Source organism: Eretmochelys imbricata, chromosome 5 (genome assembly GCF_965152235.1).
Source record: "Eretmochelys imbricata isolate rEreImb1 chromosome 5, rEreImb1.hap1, whole genome shotgun sequence".
NCBI lineage: Eukaryota > Metazoa > Chordata > Testudines > Cheloniidae > Eretmochelys > Eretmochelys imbricata.
The window spans coordinates 103,136,808-103,154,468 of record NC_135576.1 but is presented as its reverse complement, the minus strand read 5'-3'; the positions used below and the strand labels follow the sequence as shown (position 1 = coordinate 103,154,468).

The window sequence follows — 17,661 nt, the reverse complement described above, 5'->3', positions numbered from 1 at the left end:
CTGGAAATCAAGATGCATTTCTGGCAAAAAAAAAAAACATACTACCCCTTAAAATCCACCATAGGGATCACTTTGTACAGTAAAAGACAATATGAAAAGCATACCACTGGTAGGCATTTTCCTCCTTAAATAGGGAGATCAGAGTTCAAACTGTAGGAGTATGGGCCTGATTTTTAAAAAGCTATTTAGGCACCTAGTGGAATTTTCATTTAAATAAATGGGAGTTAGAGACCTACGCACTTTTGAAAATCCCACTAGGTGCCTATGTGAATCTTTAGCATCTAAATACCTTTAAAAATTTGGCCTGAAGTGCCCAAAAAATTGTGCAGTAAAGCCAAGCTGCTGCAGTAAACACTAGTGTAGCATATCCTCAGCACCTCCGAGATGGGAAAGAGGTGGCAATGGGCTTAGGCATACCATAGCACCATAACTGAAACAAATCTGCCTTTCAAAATAACAGAAGTAGTTTCAAACTTTTAAAATATTTTATTAATCTAGCAGACATATTTATTCAGTCATTAACAAGTACAGTTAAGACTAAGAATTCATCCAATGCCTGCACAAATACAGCAGAGGCAAATGACCAAGAAGGTCCCAAGTCAGCCAGCCAGTAGTTTCTTACCAAATGTTTAGCAATATCATCTAGACAATTGGGCAAATGCATTTACACTAAACTATGTCTCACTCGTTTTAAAACTGGATGGGCATGCACTCAAAGCAAAAAAGACTGAAGGCAAGAAGCAAAGAAATATGAAAGGTTTCAAATTTCTTTCCAGAGCTGGTTTCCTGTTTTTCAGCTAAGGAACCAAAAGGGAAACATGCTCATTTGCTTATTTCATCAGCTTGAATAGAGTTTTTGCATCAAAAACTTAGTGCTTTTTAATATATTCAATTTGAGTTTCAGCTTCAAACTAAAAAAAACCAAGAATATAAAAAATAAATGGGATTCTTCAAGGCAAATATCTTTCTTCCTTCGAGATGACAAAAAAAGTGCCACTCTGACCTTGAGAGTTAAGTTTCCATTTATTTCCACCCACTGTGCAACAAAATTAACTTAAATGCATAATACGTAGTACAGAAACTTAACATGCACCTATTTCTAACATCTGTATAAGTTCTTTCAATTGCTTAGCACCTGTTCAAATATTTAAACTCATAAGAATCCTATCCAGATAGGAAAAGTAAAACAATACTGTAAAGTATCTTCCTACTGACATTAACATACAAAAGGCCTTCTTGAATTCCATCCTCAGTACAAGCGGCTATCCTTAGAAGATTTACTTCTGAACAGGACATCAAATGCCATCAATGAAGCTACTTGAACAGTAAAGGAACTGAACATTTTATTACAAGTTTGTTTCAAGATCACTATAATCATTCAACTGCACAATTACTTTACACTAGGTAGGACTGCATTTCAGTGTAAAACTATTATTTCAATGTCACATTCTACAGCTCCCCAATGCCCTGGTGACTCTGTGTCAATAGACTGCCCGGACAGCCACCCTCCTTGCTTTGAGAGATCTGAGATACATATGCTTATAAATCAAGGAGTGTATTCGCTTCATTGCAAAGGATTCATCCATATGATTTCCCTTTGACAGTGCATGACTAATTAACTCTGTTCCTACAGCTTTTTATTAACAGCAGAATCCCACTGCATACGCTGGGAATTAAGTCCTGAACAGAAAAACATATTAGAAGACTTGTGGAGGACAGGCAGCAGGAGGGGAAATATAGGAAAAAGGGAGGGACTGGAAATACATTTGAGACACTGGTTTAATCTAAACCAGCGGTTCTCAAACTGTGGGTCAGGACCCCAAAGTGGGTCGTGACCCCATTTTAATGGGGTCACCAGGGCAGGTATTAGACTTGCTGGGGCCCGAGGCCAAAGCCCAAGCCCCACTGCCTGGGGTCGAAGCCCAAGGGCTTAATCCCGGGATGGTGGGGCTCAGGTTACAGGCCACTTGTCTGGGGTGGAAGTCCTTGGGCTTTGGCCCCCTCGTCCAGGGCAGTAGGGCTCGGGCTCTGGCTTTGTCCCCGCCTGCCCGGGGCAGTAGGACTCAGATGGGCTCAGGCTTCGGTCCCCCTCCTGGGGTCGTGTAGTAATTTTTGTCCAAAGGGGTCGCAGTGCAATGAAGTTTGAGAACCCCTGATCTAGACTAAATCTTTTTGGTCCTATTGTAATAATATAATTGACTGGCAATTGAACAGAATTAACATGATTATAAATGTTAATCTAGACACCATACAAACATTCGTTCCTAGTCCTGATTCAGCCTAGAGCACAGCCTGAGGCAGGGTCAAAAAAGGAAGAGGAAAATAACTCTTCCACTTGCTGTTTTGTGCCCATTATAGATGTAAGTAACAATAATGTCCCTAGAGAAGTAGCTTTTGCTACCTACTGTAATTTCAATTTATTTCTGCATTTGACATCCCTGTGGTCATCTGGGGAACAGTAAAACTCAGTACATGCAGTCAATTTCTCTCTTGCTGAAAAGACAAACAAGGGTACACAGCTTTCTTTTCCCCCCCCCCACAAGCAATTTTATATATTATTAGGGCAACAAATTTATCTTCCAATTCAAGAATGTATATAGCTCTGGCTGTCTAATTGAGAGCTAGTGCTATCACTTTTCTAGAGCAGGAAGTAATTAAGCCTCTGAAGCTGCACCCTGAATTCACACATCTGCTAACACTTCTAAGATTCACTAATGCCAGTTATCTGACTGAAGTTTAATTTCAGGCACAAGGCACAGGTTATCCAAAGGCTGATCACCCCACTTTTTTTTTTTAAACTACAGTATGTTCATTTGTGCCTTGCAAATTTGCCTGTCTTTATAACATGAAACATATTAGAAACCTCATAACTAGCTACGTTTCAACAACAGTTTGACCTTCATTATGAATGTAGGTTATTTTAGTTTATGAAACTGAAACTCGCATGAACTCAGTCTTGAAGACATGGGAGTTTAGAATTTCCACCACCTTGCATCAGCAATATATTAAGCACTGTCCTATAAAAACATTCTAAAGTACTGTAACTTATCCAGAAGATTACTAAAAAATCAACTCTGAGTCACAATACAGCATATCTATCTCACATCAGAAGTGTCCTAACACTTTTCAACACCCCAAAAATATATTTGTTAATATTATGCAGCATATTTAAGCAGTTTAGCTTAATTTAAACATTCATGAAGCTAGCTTTTTCAATCCTAATTGCAGCAACACATTTGGCAGTTTGAAACTGAAATGATTTTGGAAGACCATGGTTTGTGTAAGAAAAACCACTTCAGGTATTAATACATGACCTGTAGCATATGCATATGTACTTCATCTTAATACCCGATATCCCTTTTAGGTACAAAAATGAGCATGTACATCATTTGATGAACACAGACTCTTCCCTGTTACATTGCTTAGACTCTCCCTGGGAGTGTCATTGGACCAAATTCTGCTGTTACACTTCGGCAAGATCACTAGCTAATGTGCTGCCTTGGAATAGAGGTGGCCAGTAGAGTAAAGCCCTTAGGCTCAAACTCTGCCATAATATACACAGGGGGAAAAAATGAAGAGATAAATGTTTACTGTGTATATTTTATTGAACCATTTTGTATTTTTACTCACAAGAGTTCAGTAGGTTAAAATAGTGGTTTTTAAGGAGTTTGAGCACCATGATAGCAATTTATCAGATACTTTAGTTAAGTCCAGGAAAGACTCCAGCAGAGAAAGAAGCACAAAAGACTGATTTAGTCAAATGATGCCTGGCCATTCACCTGATTTCCAGAAGTGTAATGCTAGAATATGGATGAACTAAAGATCCTTCTTTCTCTAGCAGTGAAGCTAGAAGAATGCTACATAGCATTATTGCAAAGTTATACTTGGCCAGTCAATCTGGGAGAATAATGGTTTTGATAAGTAAATAATTATTAGCCTTCCATATTAGCCTTCAGAGAGTAGATTTTCTTGACAGTTTTGTAAGGCTACTATAATACATAGACAAAAACAGTACTTACTAAAGAAAGCAAAAATGACTACATAGTAAACAATCAGATTTGTACAATATTTGATGAGTTTCTACTAAAAAAATCTTACACAGAATTATATTTTTAATATGGTAGGTCAACCACTAATGAAAATGCTAAAGACAATTTATATTTTAAGAATTTATACCTAACATATTTGTGTATGTGGTTCAGATGCAGTATACCTGATGAACAGCTAAGCTTTCAGTACTTAAAGCCTTCCAACCATCTGAAAATTAACGTACTGGTCTCTCACTGCAGCTGAGACATACAAGCAACACCACTGCTGAGAACAGCAAAACCAGAACTCACTGTCCTTATACAAAAATTGGAGAGGAAGACAGAATCTCTTTCCATATGGGACTGGTGACTCTGCAGTTCTCTTCCAGTTTCCTTTCTATCCCACTCCATACCTCAAATATTTATCTTCTTGAAATCTTGTCCTCCCTTGGCTTTTGTGACTTCAACGTTTCCCTCTCCAATCACTCTTCAGTGGGTCCTCCTCATCTCCAAATTTTGGTGGGGGTCCTACATGACTAAACCTGGGCTCCTTCTTTTGTGCCCCTCTTTATCATCACTGGATAACCTCACACACGTACAACTTCAGGCAACTTTATGCTGATGACCCAAAAACCTACCTCTACATACCATTTGAACCTACTTCTTCGCTGGTCTTTAACATCTCATGGATGTCAAGTGATTAAACTCAACATAGCCAAAACTGAACTCATGATAACCATCCTTCTTAAACCTTCCTCTAGAATATTTAGTCCTGCCTTGAGTGCAGGGGACTGGACTAGATGACCTCTTGAGATCCCTTCCAGTTCTATAATTCCCACCCACCCACACACCATCTTCGTCAGCCTCCCAGTCACTCAGGCCCATGATCTAGATGTCATCTTCAATTTGGCCTTCTCTCTAGACCCATACATCCAGGCCATATCCAAAACTTGATGTTTCTTCCTTTACAATTAAGATACAGCCTTCCTCCTCTTCACACTACCAAACTCATCTTACATCTTGACCTCTGAAATCTACTGTCTAGCCTTTGTTGCTGCAACCTTGCCTCTCAAATCCACGCAATATGCTGCTGCTAAGATAGTTTTCCTAGCAATTTGCTTGATCACATTGCCAGCTTCTTTCTACTGGCCTTTTCCATTCATAAGATACAAGCTTCTTGTCTTTAAAGTTCTTCACAAATGAATCTGATTTAGTAGCTATGCAGCATGAAGCCATAATGTTGAAAGCTGCCCTTGCTCCAGTGTTCCCAGCGTTTATTACCTACCGCTCAGCTTCTCTCTCAAAGCACTCCATTGCTCAGTCTCATGCCATTACCTATGCACAGGAAAAACCTCCCTCAAAATATCCATAAAGCCATTACTTTACCCTCTAAGATTCACTCCTACTGTGATGTCTATACAGCTGAAAAGCTATGGCTACTACTTACCAAGCAAGATGTTCTTTTTTTAAACACTGTTACTTATCCTTCCTTTTCCCTCTCCACACCTGTTTGTTTTATCATCTATTAAGTCTTGTCTGTAGACTCTGGGACAAGGACTGTCTTTGTACTTCATGTCTGTAAAACGCCTAGGACCAAGAGGCATTGATTCCTAACTGGAGCCCCTAAGCACTACTGTAATACAAATAATGAACATCCACAATATTCCTCTGTGCAAAATTCAAAACTAGCTTTCCTTTAAGTTTTTATTATGCATATCATGCATGAGAGAACTGGGTGCTATACCAATGATCAATACTGATTACGGTTTGTATAGCTGGTCTTTATATGGGACTTGTTACCTATGGCACAGAAGGCCTTTTGGCATTAGTTAAGATTGATATATACACTCACTCTCTCACACACAAACATCACAATTTCAAAGAAAACAATTCTCTACTTACTGAAACAGCTATCATGGTGCTGTCAGGCCTCCATTCTGCTTGCTTATAGGTTCCAAACTGAGAAGCTGGTTTTGATAGTTCCTTGTAGCTTACAATTAATACACTGGGCTGAGGAAAGAGTAAAAAAACTGTAGTTACATTTCATGTCCGAATGGTAAAGGAATATGGCTTTTTTGTTGTTTTTTTTTTACTGCAGTATCATTGTGCCACAAAATAAAATCAAATTATTCTGATGCTAAGAAACAGAATTTCAGGGACATCATTACTGTACAGTTGATAAAGAATAGCATACTGCTTTTGAAAGGGATTACATACATTGCAACAGATGTTCAATATACTTACTAAACCTACTTCACAACTTTTAAAACTAGACCAGTTCCTATATAAATGAGCTTCAGACTCCAGATCAAGTGCTATTATATAATACACAGGCAACGAATATTATAGGTGGGGCGGGTATTACCACTTATTAAGAGTGCCTGACACTGCTCACTGTAAGACTACAGTATCTTTGGTTCTTATAATTTTGCCAAAAAACATTTGGGCTGAATTTTTTCTATACCAGGTGTCTGTCTCAGGCTAAATTTTATGGAGAAAAATTCAGCCAAAATTTCTGAGAATAAGGCTTAGGAAAAATGTTTTGCTCCTATGCTTTGGTCAGAAACTTGGAATTTAGCAAGGGGTAACTTCTGTAGCAAGGATGTATTTCTTGCCTTCCGCGTGAAAATCCACACAAATCTGGCCAAGTTATTAAAAAAAAACAACCTTTCAAAAATTGAAGTTTGCACATCACAGTAGACATGCTAAAACTTTGCTGCTTGATTCCACGAAGTTTGAGCAGAACTTTCCCTGTTGCAGGACAAGCTGGGGCTAAGCACTGAAACAGAGCAAGACGACTGTCTCTTCTGTAACTAAGAGCCAGAGGGTGAGACTAGAACTTGCTGGGCAAATAGACTGGAATGATTAGGTGAGGAGAACAGGACTGGAATAAAGAGGCAAAGGCTGGGAAGAGACAGGACAGAGACAGTTTGGACAGCATGGGGCAGAAGTGGTGAAACTTGGGGTAATGAAAACAAAAAGTCTGTGCCCACTAGAGCCCTCCAGTGTCTGAAATGCAACCCAAGACTCCTGTGAAATCCAGTGACAAAGTGTCCCACTGCCCTCTACTGGTGGTCCATATAGAGGATGACAACCTACCACCATCAGTTACTCTATGAGCTCAAATGACAGAGGTCTGTGCAGTAGATCTAAAAGTCCAAACTCTCATGAAGAATCATGTAGGCATCAATACGATGCCCCATGATGGAATTTGTATATTCAGTTTTATTTAAAAAATACCTAGGAAGCTAAAAACAAGATAACTATATGTTAAAGAAAAAATAGTATGTGCTCATGCAGGATGGAATTGATTTAAATCAGGATTTAAATCACTAGTCAGGAAGACTATTTAATCATGGATTTCTACATAAAAGTGTATTCTTGTTGGTTGTTATAACCTTAATACATATTCTTCACAACTCAGAGACAGATGTAGGTTTCATTTTTAGAAGGTACACACAATACATTTTTAAAGTGATTTATTTTGAAAACTTTTCAGATTAGTTTTACAGCTATATCAGAAAATGAATGATTGTTTGATTATTTTATTTACCAAAGGTAAATGAAGCAGATATTTATGAAGCCACTGGGAAGTGAACTCTCTCCAATTCAACATGTTAATTAATATTTGGAGGATTTTCTTGCCATGCTAGGAGGAGATCACCACCAGACAGACATTTAAATTGTTTTATTTAACTATTTCTCACCTCTATGTATTATTAATTTTAAAACATTTTTTTGCCATTATCAAGCATGTTATCTCTGGAGACAAATCCACAGTTTAAGAACTGCAAAACTAAGCATCTCTAATGGTATCTTCTAGACTGAGCACTGAGTCCCACTGGGTAGATGGGAAGATTAATCTGAACAATCTATACAGAAGCTCCTAGAACCCCATAAAATTCGGTCCCTATTGGAACTCATTTACAAAACATTTCTTAAACATTACATGAATATATTGTCTCATACTATAGAATTAGAATTTATAATCCCTATTCCATGATGAGATATCTTTGAGCTATAATGTATCTTAATTAAAACTCTCTTTAGATTGTTTTTTGAGGAAAAAAACCTATAAAAGAATCCGATATAAAGTTTGAAAATCCAATTTTTGATTTTTTTAAAAAGATCATTGCTTTTTATCCACCCTGTGCTCATGTAATTAAAGACAGTATCATAATGCATACACACAAGGTATCAAGATTCAACACATGAGATCAGGAATGCTTCTGAATTCAAGTTACCCATACACTAGTCTACTTAAAAGCAACCATTTTGACCAAACTTATGAAATGTCACATTAGTTGTAAGCCAAGATCAAATGAATTTAAAATGGCTTTATTTCCTTAATTTGTACCTTACCAACATGCTTTTTGTGTTTTCTGTATCTTTATTAGAATCTCAGTAATTTCCACTAGTGACTAGACCAATTACCAGCTACTTGATTTTGAGCATTTCAGTAGCAAGTGGAAAAAAATCTCATTAATATGTTCTAGCTTAGCTTTAATTATTTGTTCATATGTGATTACTTTTACACTATTTATTAATACTATGAAGTCTTTGTAATATTGTACATTTCTTTATGAGAACACTATGAAAACTTGAAATAAACTATTTTATGCATGTAAGTCACAGGATGCATAAATTAATAAAGTTTGACTATACCGATTTACAAAATAATTTTACTCCATAGCATTGCTGCAATTCAAAGGCATGTCTAAAAAGATTCATAGCCAGCAGCGTACATTTTATTTGGGCAAAATTTGTGGTGTTTCTAGAAGTGAAGATACTGTTTTCCTTACTAGAATATTCAGTTCCAAATTAATGGGTGATCAAGTTAGCCTACCTAGACACAGAATTTAGCAGTGCAATGGCTACTGTTACAACCTGGTTTCATGTGCTGAAATCAATAGCGTGCCTCCACTGATGATGAAAAGAGGTGAAAGTTATAGGAAGGGTTCACACTAGTGAATAGACTTGCAAAGATGAAACTAAACTAGATTGTTTTCTATTGACATCTGAACCAAGCAAGGTGAAGTAGCTGGCAAGGCTACCACAACAGAAACTTGAATGGACACTTTGGGATGTAATACAAACCCTGATATATAAATATTTACACCAATTAGTTTTACAGGTTGCTCAGAAAAACAACATCTCTGAACATACCACAGAAGACAAACAACTGGCTTCCCTATTCTGCTCTCGGAACAAACAGAACAGTCCATTTGATCTCCAAAGCAATCTGTTACAACCTAAGACCCCAATACAGCTTTTAGGAACTGTGTGAGTATCCTTGCAAAGTCCCACTGATGTCAACAGAAGTACATGTGTGGTTACCAATGCAGAACTGGGCCTTATCTACAAACTGTGGAACATACCGTTGCTAAAAAGCATTTGCCTAGAATGATGCATAGTAACAGAAAAGTTGGCTTGTTTACCATAAGAGTAACCCAATAGTCCTTTTTGTCAGATGCCCCCTCCCTTTTATTACAATTTGTACTTGTGCTTATTTAAAACTACGTCCTAGAGCCTATAGAGAAAGAGCCTAAAAATCCTACTTGTAACTCACAGAACTTGCTCCTTCAACACCAAGCAGCACAAATTTTACACACAAACCTTTAAACCTTTCATTTCTGCTTGTGAAAAGACAACACTAAAGCTCCAGACTAGCATGTCTCCAGAAGCTGGCTTGATGATGTTTTCTTTTTCTAAAATGCAGGAAATTCTAAAGGAAGTTGCATCAACTTCACAAAGGCTACTTTATGCATGCAGCATAACTTGGAGTGACAATACTATAGGAAAAATACTACAAGATATTTTTTCCCTTCACACTTTTGTAGGCATAGTGATGAATGCCCACAAAAACAAATCTAGTCATGTGCAAACTGCAATGAGACATACGGGTTGCAGTTCTCTCAGAATCAGATGTGTTGATTCACCTTACTCTTAATTTTGTAGTACAGAAAAACAGCTCACACTTTCTATGCAAGCTGTGATTCTACCATTGAGACTCTGCTGCTGCTAACAGAAAGCTTTTTATAAAGTGATCTAAACTAGTGCATAATATTTCAGACCATGATTAGATTATGCAATAAAAGTTGAACATCCACAAATCATGAGCAAAAATCCAAAACTTTCTCAAAGGTTGGCAAGCAAATTGCATACCCCTCACACAGGCTTCGGTCCCCCATCCTGGGGTCATGTAGTAATTTTTGTTCTCAGAAGGGGGTCTCAGCGCAATGAGGTTTGAGAACTCCTGCAATAAACTATTCCTGGGGAGATTCTGCTCCAAAAAAATAAAAATTCTGCACACAACATTTAACAAATAAATTTTGCAGAATTTTAAAAAAACAACACTATTTAATCAGGCCAGTTTCAATTATTTTGGTAATTTATTTCAAAATATCTGTCAGCAAGTATGTCTTCCTTAATATGAGCTTTATAAGCACACACTAGCAAACAGTATCACTTTGCCTGAAAGTGACACATGACTGAGTGTATGTTTACAAAGCTGAACTCGGAATTTAAAATGTTAATGTGCTGGAAATAAACATAATGCAGCATAGAACTTAGCCAGATTCATCACCTTTCTGATTACCACATGCAACTTCAGGATATTCCGCTCCAGAAAGTTAGATATTACTGATACTTGACACTGTTTTGAACAAGCTACTATTGACAAGGAAAAACATTTTAGAGAAAACAAAGTCTAATTTCCTCCACAGGAACCCAATATGTAGTTTTGATTTAAATCTTCAAAGAGGAAAAAAGGGAACTCAAAGTATGATTTTGATTTAAATGATCTCACCTACAAAGAGGGAGAACGGAGGTATACTTTATTTTTATGCAGAAAACAGGAAACCCAAGAGCTTCTTTCCAAAAATGTTTCTATTTTGTTTTACTTTAGTAAGAAGCCTTGTCTAACCATGGTTTTGTTAAAAGTCTTGTTAATATCTCAGGAGAGTTCTCTTACCCTTTAACTTAAAAGACAGCAATTGAACAACCCTAAGAAAGGTTTCACAGTAACAGCCGTGTTAGTCTGTATCCACAAAAAGAAAACGAGTACTTGTGGCATCTTAGAGACTCAAATAAATTTGTTAGTCTCTAAGGTGCCACAAGTAACTTTAAGAAAGTGACTCTTTTTCTCCAAAACGTTTTATTTGGCATTAAACAGGTGTTAACAAAAGTTTTAAACAGTCAAAGTATCTTTCCCTCAGTTGCTCAGCTTTCATTATCTTGTGAAATCCACAAGTTCTCTGTAATGAGATTATAACTACAGTTAATATTTCAAAACAAATTTAGAATTACCAATTAAAAATATGTATTTGTGACTGCTCATAGTAATACCTGCCAACAAAACTACCAACAATAGCTTCACTACCTTCAGCCCACCTCTTCCCAAATGTGCATGGGGTAAAGTGATTACAGTTATACCACATCCATAATGTTAACAAAACTGGGCTTTGATGGGCCAGAGAGAAACATTCTAAAGATATGGACATTTCAAATAAAGCACCCTACAAGCAGCCTTTTCCCATTAAACTGGGAAAGTGAGACTTTAGACTCAGTAACCCAGTAGCAGAGATGCAGCCCCAAGTACAGCTATGTAAGGCTTTACAGGTTAAAAACCAACACTTGCACTCCACCCAGAAGCTAATGCACAGACAATGCAGATCACCCAGTACCAGTATGACCTGATGAAATTTCATTGGCATCATTTGATGAAGATATTAAGGACTTTACTACTTTTTAAAACTAAGGCTCCTTAGAATGCCAGTCTAGTATAATTGCTTAAATTCGGCTTTTAAAGAATAGCATTCCCCTGCAGTGTTTCCAATCCCAACACTGCAGTTGTGTGTAAGAGAAATGACAACCAGATGGTGAAGTTAACAGTAAGGGCTTGTCTGTATGGGGAAGAGCCTGGAATAACTATTCCACACTAGCTTCCTATGTGGACACTCCTAATCTGCACTAAAAGCGCTTTTTTTAGTTTAATCTACTTTGGAAATGGATGAACCTAAACTGAAAAAAGGCACTCTCCATGCAGAATAAGCTTCCACAAGGGGAACTAGTGCAGAACAGCTGTTACAATTTAAATTCAGAACCAATTATTTCACACTAACTTCCCCATTCATTCTGCATAGATAAATCTTATGTGACACTGATTATACAATTTTCATTGCCCAAACTGAGTGAAGTACAGAAAGTAAACAACAGAACTGCATGATTTTAGTTTTCAGTTTCAATATAAGGTGTTAAGTAGCAAACGTTTCAAAAGTTAATTTTTATGAGGCTTGTTACTCTTGAATAAAAGTCTGCATAAAATCCCCCATCACAGAAGTGATTGCAAGTGGACAACAGCATTCAGTCCACTGTATGATTGGGACCTAATTTATTTTCATTTGATGTGCATTGCATGATTCCCTCAGATTTCCAATTCTGAGTTCAAAGAAGCTCAAGAAAGAGACTTGAAGTAGGTTCGGCCTAACCTGCTACTTTTGGGAGGGAATTATGAACAGCCATTACAAAGTGCTAAGAGTAAAGGAGTACTTGTGGCACCTTAGAGACTAACCAATTTATTTGAGCATGAGCTTTCGTGAGCCAAATTGGTTAGTCTCTAAGGTGCCACAAGTACTCCTTTACTTTTTGCAAATACAGACTAACACGGCTGTTACTCTGAAAAGTGCTAAGAGGCATCGTTGGAAGTTTCAGTAAACAACTGCTTGGAAACATTCCCATACAGGGTATCCACAACTCAACATTGCAACACTGTACTGGTGAGCAAAGAAAGTAGACTTCCCAATATTTCTTGCCCAAGACACGTGAAGAACAAGAAGCTTAATGGGGGATTTTTCGCCTTTAAGTAACTGAAGCTGTTAAACCAATGGGCCTGGTTTCAAAACGTTGCATGGTAGCGACTCGTTACAAATAACTAGGGAAGCATTGTGCAACTGGTCTGACTTACAAGACTGCTTTGCAAACACAGAAGTACATGCACAGGAGCTAGTCCTGCAGCTCCACAGCGCTGAGTGGGCAGGAAGGGGAGGAACACATGCTCCCTGCAGGTGAGGCTGCACACGGAGCGGGGGCTGGGCTGGCAGGGCGATACTCACCCTGCTATACCAGATGCTGAGCTGGGACGGGGCCAGCACTGCGAAGAAAGCCCTCTGGGGGTCGGTCTGGATGTGCAGCGGCTGCTCCAGGGTCTCCAGAGGCCACCGCAGCCTCTTGGGCCAGCCGCTCAGGAAATACATGGCCGGAGACTCCCCTCTTTCCGCGGGGCGACGAGGGGGCTCAGTACGCACTGGGCCGGGCCGGCACCAGCCCGGGCGACGCCGCTCAGACTCCCGGCCCGGTCCCGTCTCGCGAGCCGCGTGGGGAAGGCACCCGGGGGGCAGCGGGGAAGGCGGGCATACTAACGGCGCCAGCCGCCGGGATCGGGGAGCCGAGGACTCCGGAGCGCCTCCGGCCGCCGCCCCGGGCAGCTCAAGGGGGCACTAGGGAGGAAGGGGCTCGGGCCAGGCCCGCGGGGCTCAGGAGGGTCCCGGAAGCTGGCGGCGGGCAGGGGTCGGGTCCGGGAGCTCGGTCCGGGCCAGCGTCGCCGGGACACGGCGGTGGTTACTGCTCCGAGCGGCGGGATAGCGGGGTCTGCTGCGGCGGCGGCGGCGCCTGCTCCGACCTCCGACTTCCGCGCGCGCCAGTCGCCCCTGCGGCCGCCTCCATGGCTCTCTCCGGCGCCACGGCCTCGGGACCGGAGCCACGGCGCGTCGGCAGCTCCACCCACTGCCAGGCCGGGGGGGGACGAGCTCGCGGATTGGCCGGACTGCAGAACACTCCGGAAGTGACGCTGCGCGGCAGCCGTAACGCCCTCAATCTCCTCGCGTCGGCGATCCGGGGGGGGGAGAGGGGGGAAGCGCGCAGGCGCACGAGAAAGGAGGGTGCTGTAGATCCATCCCCCGCCCTGCCCCGGAGCTCGGGAAACCACCCACTGGGATTACTCAGGGGCGAGTTCGTGCGCTCGCGCCGTCCCTGCCGTTAACCGTAGCCGCTCTGGGACTAGCCTGACCCTGTCCCCATAGCAGATGCCACTGACTGTGGACCTTGGAGCGACACGTAGGCTTCCAATAGGAACGTCTCCTGCACGCGGCTTAAGGTTCCGGGGGGGGGGGGATGCACCTGGGGGCCCCTAGCACCAAGTGCCCAAACCATCGTAGCTGTAAGGTGAGAGAGCCCTATGCATACCAACCCTAAATCAGTTCGACTGCCCTACACTTTGAAACCATAATCTTATGTCCAAATACCCCTATAGATATCCTAACCTTAGGTCCAAGTGCATTACCCATAGGAACCCTAATGCTAGCTGCAAGTACCCTACCAATAGAAACCCTAACCCTAGTGCCAGTCATGCTACCCATATGATCCCTAACCGTAGGGCAAGAAACCTACCCATAGGAACCATAAACCTAACTCCATGTGCCCTACCCACATGAACCCTAACCTTGGCTCCAGGTCTGCTACCCAAAAGAACCCTAACGCTAGAGCAGGGAGCCGTACTGATAGGAACCCTAAGGCAGGAAGCCCTACCCATAGGAACCCTTACCCTAGTTCCAACTACCCTAGACCTAGGAACATGAACCCTAGCTCCCAGTGCCTTACTCATAGGAAACCTAAACCGACGGTGGGGCGCTCTACTCAGAGGAACCCTCACCCTAGCTCCAAGTGCACTACCAATACAAACCCTCACCTTAGGGCGGTGAGCTGTACCTACAGGAACCCTAACCCTAGCTCCATGCGCCCTTCCCAGAAGAACCATAACCCTAGGCGGGGAGCCCTACCCGTAGGAACCTTAACCCTACCTCCAAGTGCCCTTCTTATAGGAACCCGAACCCTAATCCTGGCTCCATGCGCCCTTCCCAGAGGAACCATAACCCTAGACGGGGAGCCCTATCCACAGGAACCCTAACCCTAGCTCCACGCGCCCTTCCCATAGGAACCCTAACCCTAAGGTGTGGAGCCCTACCCACAGGAACCCTAACACTAGGGTAGGGAGCCCTACCCAGGGGAACCCTAACCCTAGCTCCACGCGCCCTTCCCATAGGAACCCTGTCCCTAGGACAGGAAGCCCTACCCACAGGAACCATAACCCTAGGTCAGGGAGCCCTACCCACAGGAACCCTAACCCTAGCTCCATGTACCCTTTCCACAGGAACCCTAACCCTAAAGTGTGGCGCGCTACCCACAGGAACCCTAACCCCAGCTCTGTGTGCCCTACCCCCACGAACCTAACCCTAGGGCAGGGAGCCTTACCCATATGAACCCTAACCCTAGCTCCAAGTGCCCTAGCCATACAAACCCTAACCCTAGTTCTAAGTGCCCTACCCATAGGAACCCTAAACCTAACTCCAACTGCGCTAAACGTAGGAACCCAATTCCTAGCACCAAGCACCTTACACATAGTAACTCTGACCTTATAGCGGAAAGCCCTACCCATGGGAATCCTAACCCTACCACAAAGTGCCCTACCCATAGCAACCCTAACCCTAACTTCCCATGCCCTACTTAGATGAATCCTAATCCTAGGGTGGGGAGCCCTACCCAAGGCTCCAAGTGCCCTAGCCATACAAACCCTAAACCTAGCTCCAAGTGCCTTTGCCACAGAAACCTTTACCCTAGGGTGGGGAGCCTTACCCATAGGAACCCTAATCCTAGCTCCAAGTGCCCTACGCAAAAGAATCCTAAGCCTAGCTCCAAGTTTCCTACTCATAGGGTCTGTAACCCTAGGGCAGGGTGCTCTACCTATATGAACCATAACCCTAGCTGACCATGCCAAACCCATAGGAACCCTAACCTTAGGGGTGGGAGCCCTATTCATGGTAATCCTAACCCTAGGCTGTGAAGCCTTACCCATAGGAACCCTAACCCTAGGTCCAAGTGCCCTAGCAATAGAAACCATAACCCCTAGTCCAAGAAAGCATTGCCAACCATCCAGGATTGTCCTGGAGTCTCCAGAAATTAAAAATTAATCTTTAATTAAAGGTTATGTCATGTGATGAACTCTTCAGGAATGCATCCAATCTAAATGCACAACACTACTGTAGCGTCCTGATCCTGCATTTCAGCCCAGGGCCAGTTCTGTAATATAAGCCCCTTTTCTTGGAGCATCTAGGCTATCCCAGTGCTTTCTATGACCAGGGTTGGGCAGAGAGCAAAAGACTTTATGGAGCCCTCCCCAGGGAAATCTGATTTAGCTAGGCAATGCACAGTGTGATGGGTGCTGAGCAAAACCCTGCCAGATAAAGCAGCACTAAACAAGGAAGTTAAAAAAGGGAAGAAAGCAGAGAATGGACGAAAGAAATCAGGGAGTAGCACAACTGAAGTGATGGTGTACAGTGAAAATCCTTACACACTTTTCACAAATTTCTCAGTTATTGATATGGGAAGCACAAGTATTCGCATCTCACAGGGGAAAGGATTATTTTTGGAGGGAAGCTACAAGTATTATGTTAATTACAATAAGTCTTCCCAATAGGTCCTCCAGTTGCAATAAATACAGGCTTAGTTTAAATTTGACTATTTCAAAATTAACAAATCATGTTCCCTTGTTCATGCTAACCTTTATTTATTTGGAAAATTTCATCTGAGTGAATTACTGTTTGTTTTTCTTTGTCATTGAAAAAAAAAAGTGAAAAGATCAAGACTATAGAGAAGCAGAGTAATAATTCCCTTAAGCTATCAGGGCAATACCCACGCTAGCAAGATACAGCCAACATGGCACCCAGACACATCAGACAAGTTTCCTAAACTATTTTCCCTCTGCTGCCTGTCTGCCACAAGAATCTTATTAGCCTACAGCAACACAAAACATATCCTATAGTACATTAACTATAGCACAACAGAGCCCTTCTAAGCATGTGGTGCATCACCACATCTAAGAAAGCAGAGCTGGATATTTGGGTCTTCATAAGACAATACTTTGACGTATTATACAAGGATCTCAAGGCACTTTACCAACACATGGTGCAATGCTGGTAAACTAAGAGCAGTAAGTAGCTGATAGTAAAATTGTATTTGATAGTAAAATTGCATTTTGTTTACAGCAAACATTTTTAAACTGACCAGCAGATGCCTGTTGGTCCACAAAGCATTAGCTGGTCTTATCATACTGATTTTTCCTCTGTATTTCCACATGTTAAATTGCAATAAATGACAAGTAAAATACATATAAAATACTTTCCTATTACCTTTCCTTGTAAGAAATTTCTATAGTTACCCACAGGGACATTGTGATGGACTGGGAGGGGAGGGGATCTGTTGAACACAAAGGAGTTTTTAAAGTTTTTTTAAGAATCTCTGTGTTAGAACATAGTTGAAACTATGATAAAGTTTGAAACCACCTATATTATAGAAACAAAATATCAAGGAGGAGACAGCTATTTCCTACACTAGGTACTCCTGGAGGAATTCTGCATTACTGTGTGTGTGTGTGTGCATAATTAATGAGCCATGCATATTTTTAATTTTTTGCACAGAAAAAAGTTTCTGCTGAAATGTTGCTTCAGTTCCTCCTTTTGCCCACCAAAGGGCGCTGTGGCAATAAAACAAAGCAGCAGCTCCGGGCCAGCTAGGGAAGAGA

At 41.4% G+C, this 17,661-nt stretch overlaps 1 protein-coding gene across 2 annotated transcripts in view; it reads right to left on the bottom strand.

The window, feature by feature from the left end:
- The window catches only part of RIC1 (RIC1 partner of RAB6A GEF complex), an 80,683-nt gene extending 66,898 nt beyond the window's left edge, over positions 1 to 13,785 (bottom strand). For both annotated transcript variants that reach the window (XM_077817640.1, XM_077817641.1), the window contains exons 1-2: positions 13,142 to 13,785; positions 5,931 to 6,038 (exon numbers count right to left, since the gene is read on the bottom strand). In XM_077817640.1, the coding sequence (XP_077673766.1) occupies positions 5,931 to 6,038; positions 13,142 to 13,282 (249 nt within the window). In that variant the 5' untranslated portion in view covers positions 13,283 to 13,785. The remainder of the gene's footprint in view (positions 1 to 5,930; positions 6,039 to 13,141) is intronic.
- Positions 13,786 to 17,661: the final 3,876 nt, after the last annotated feature.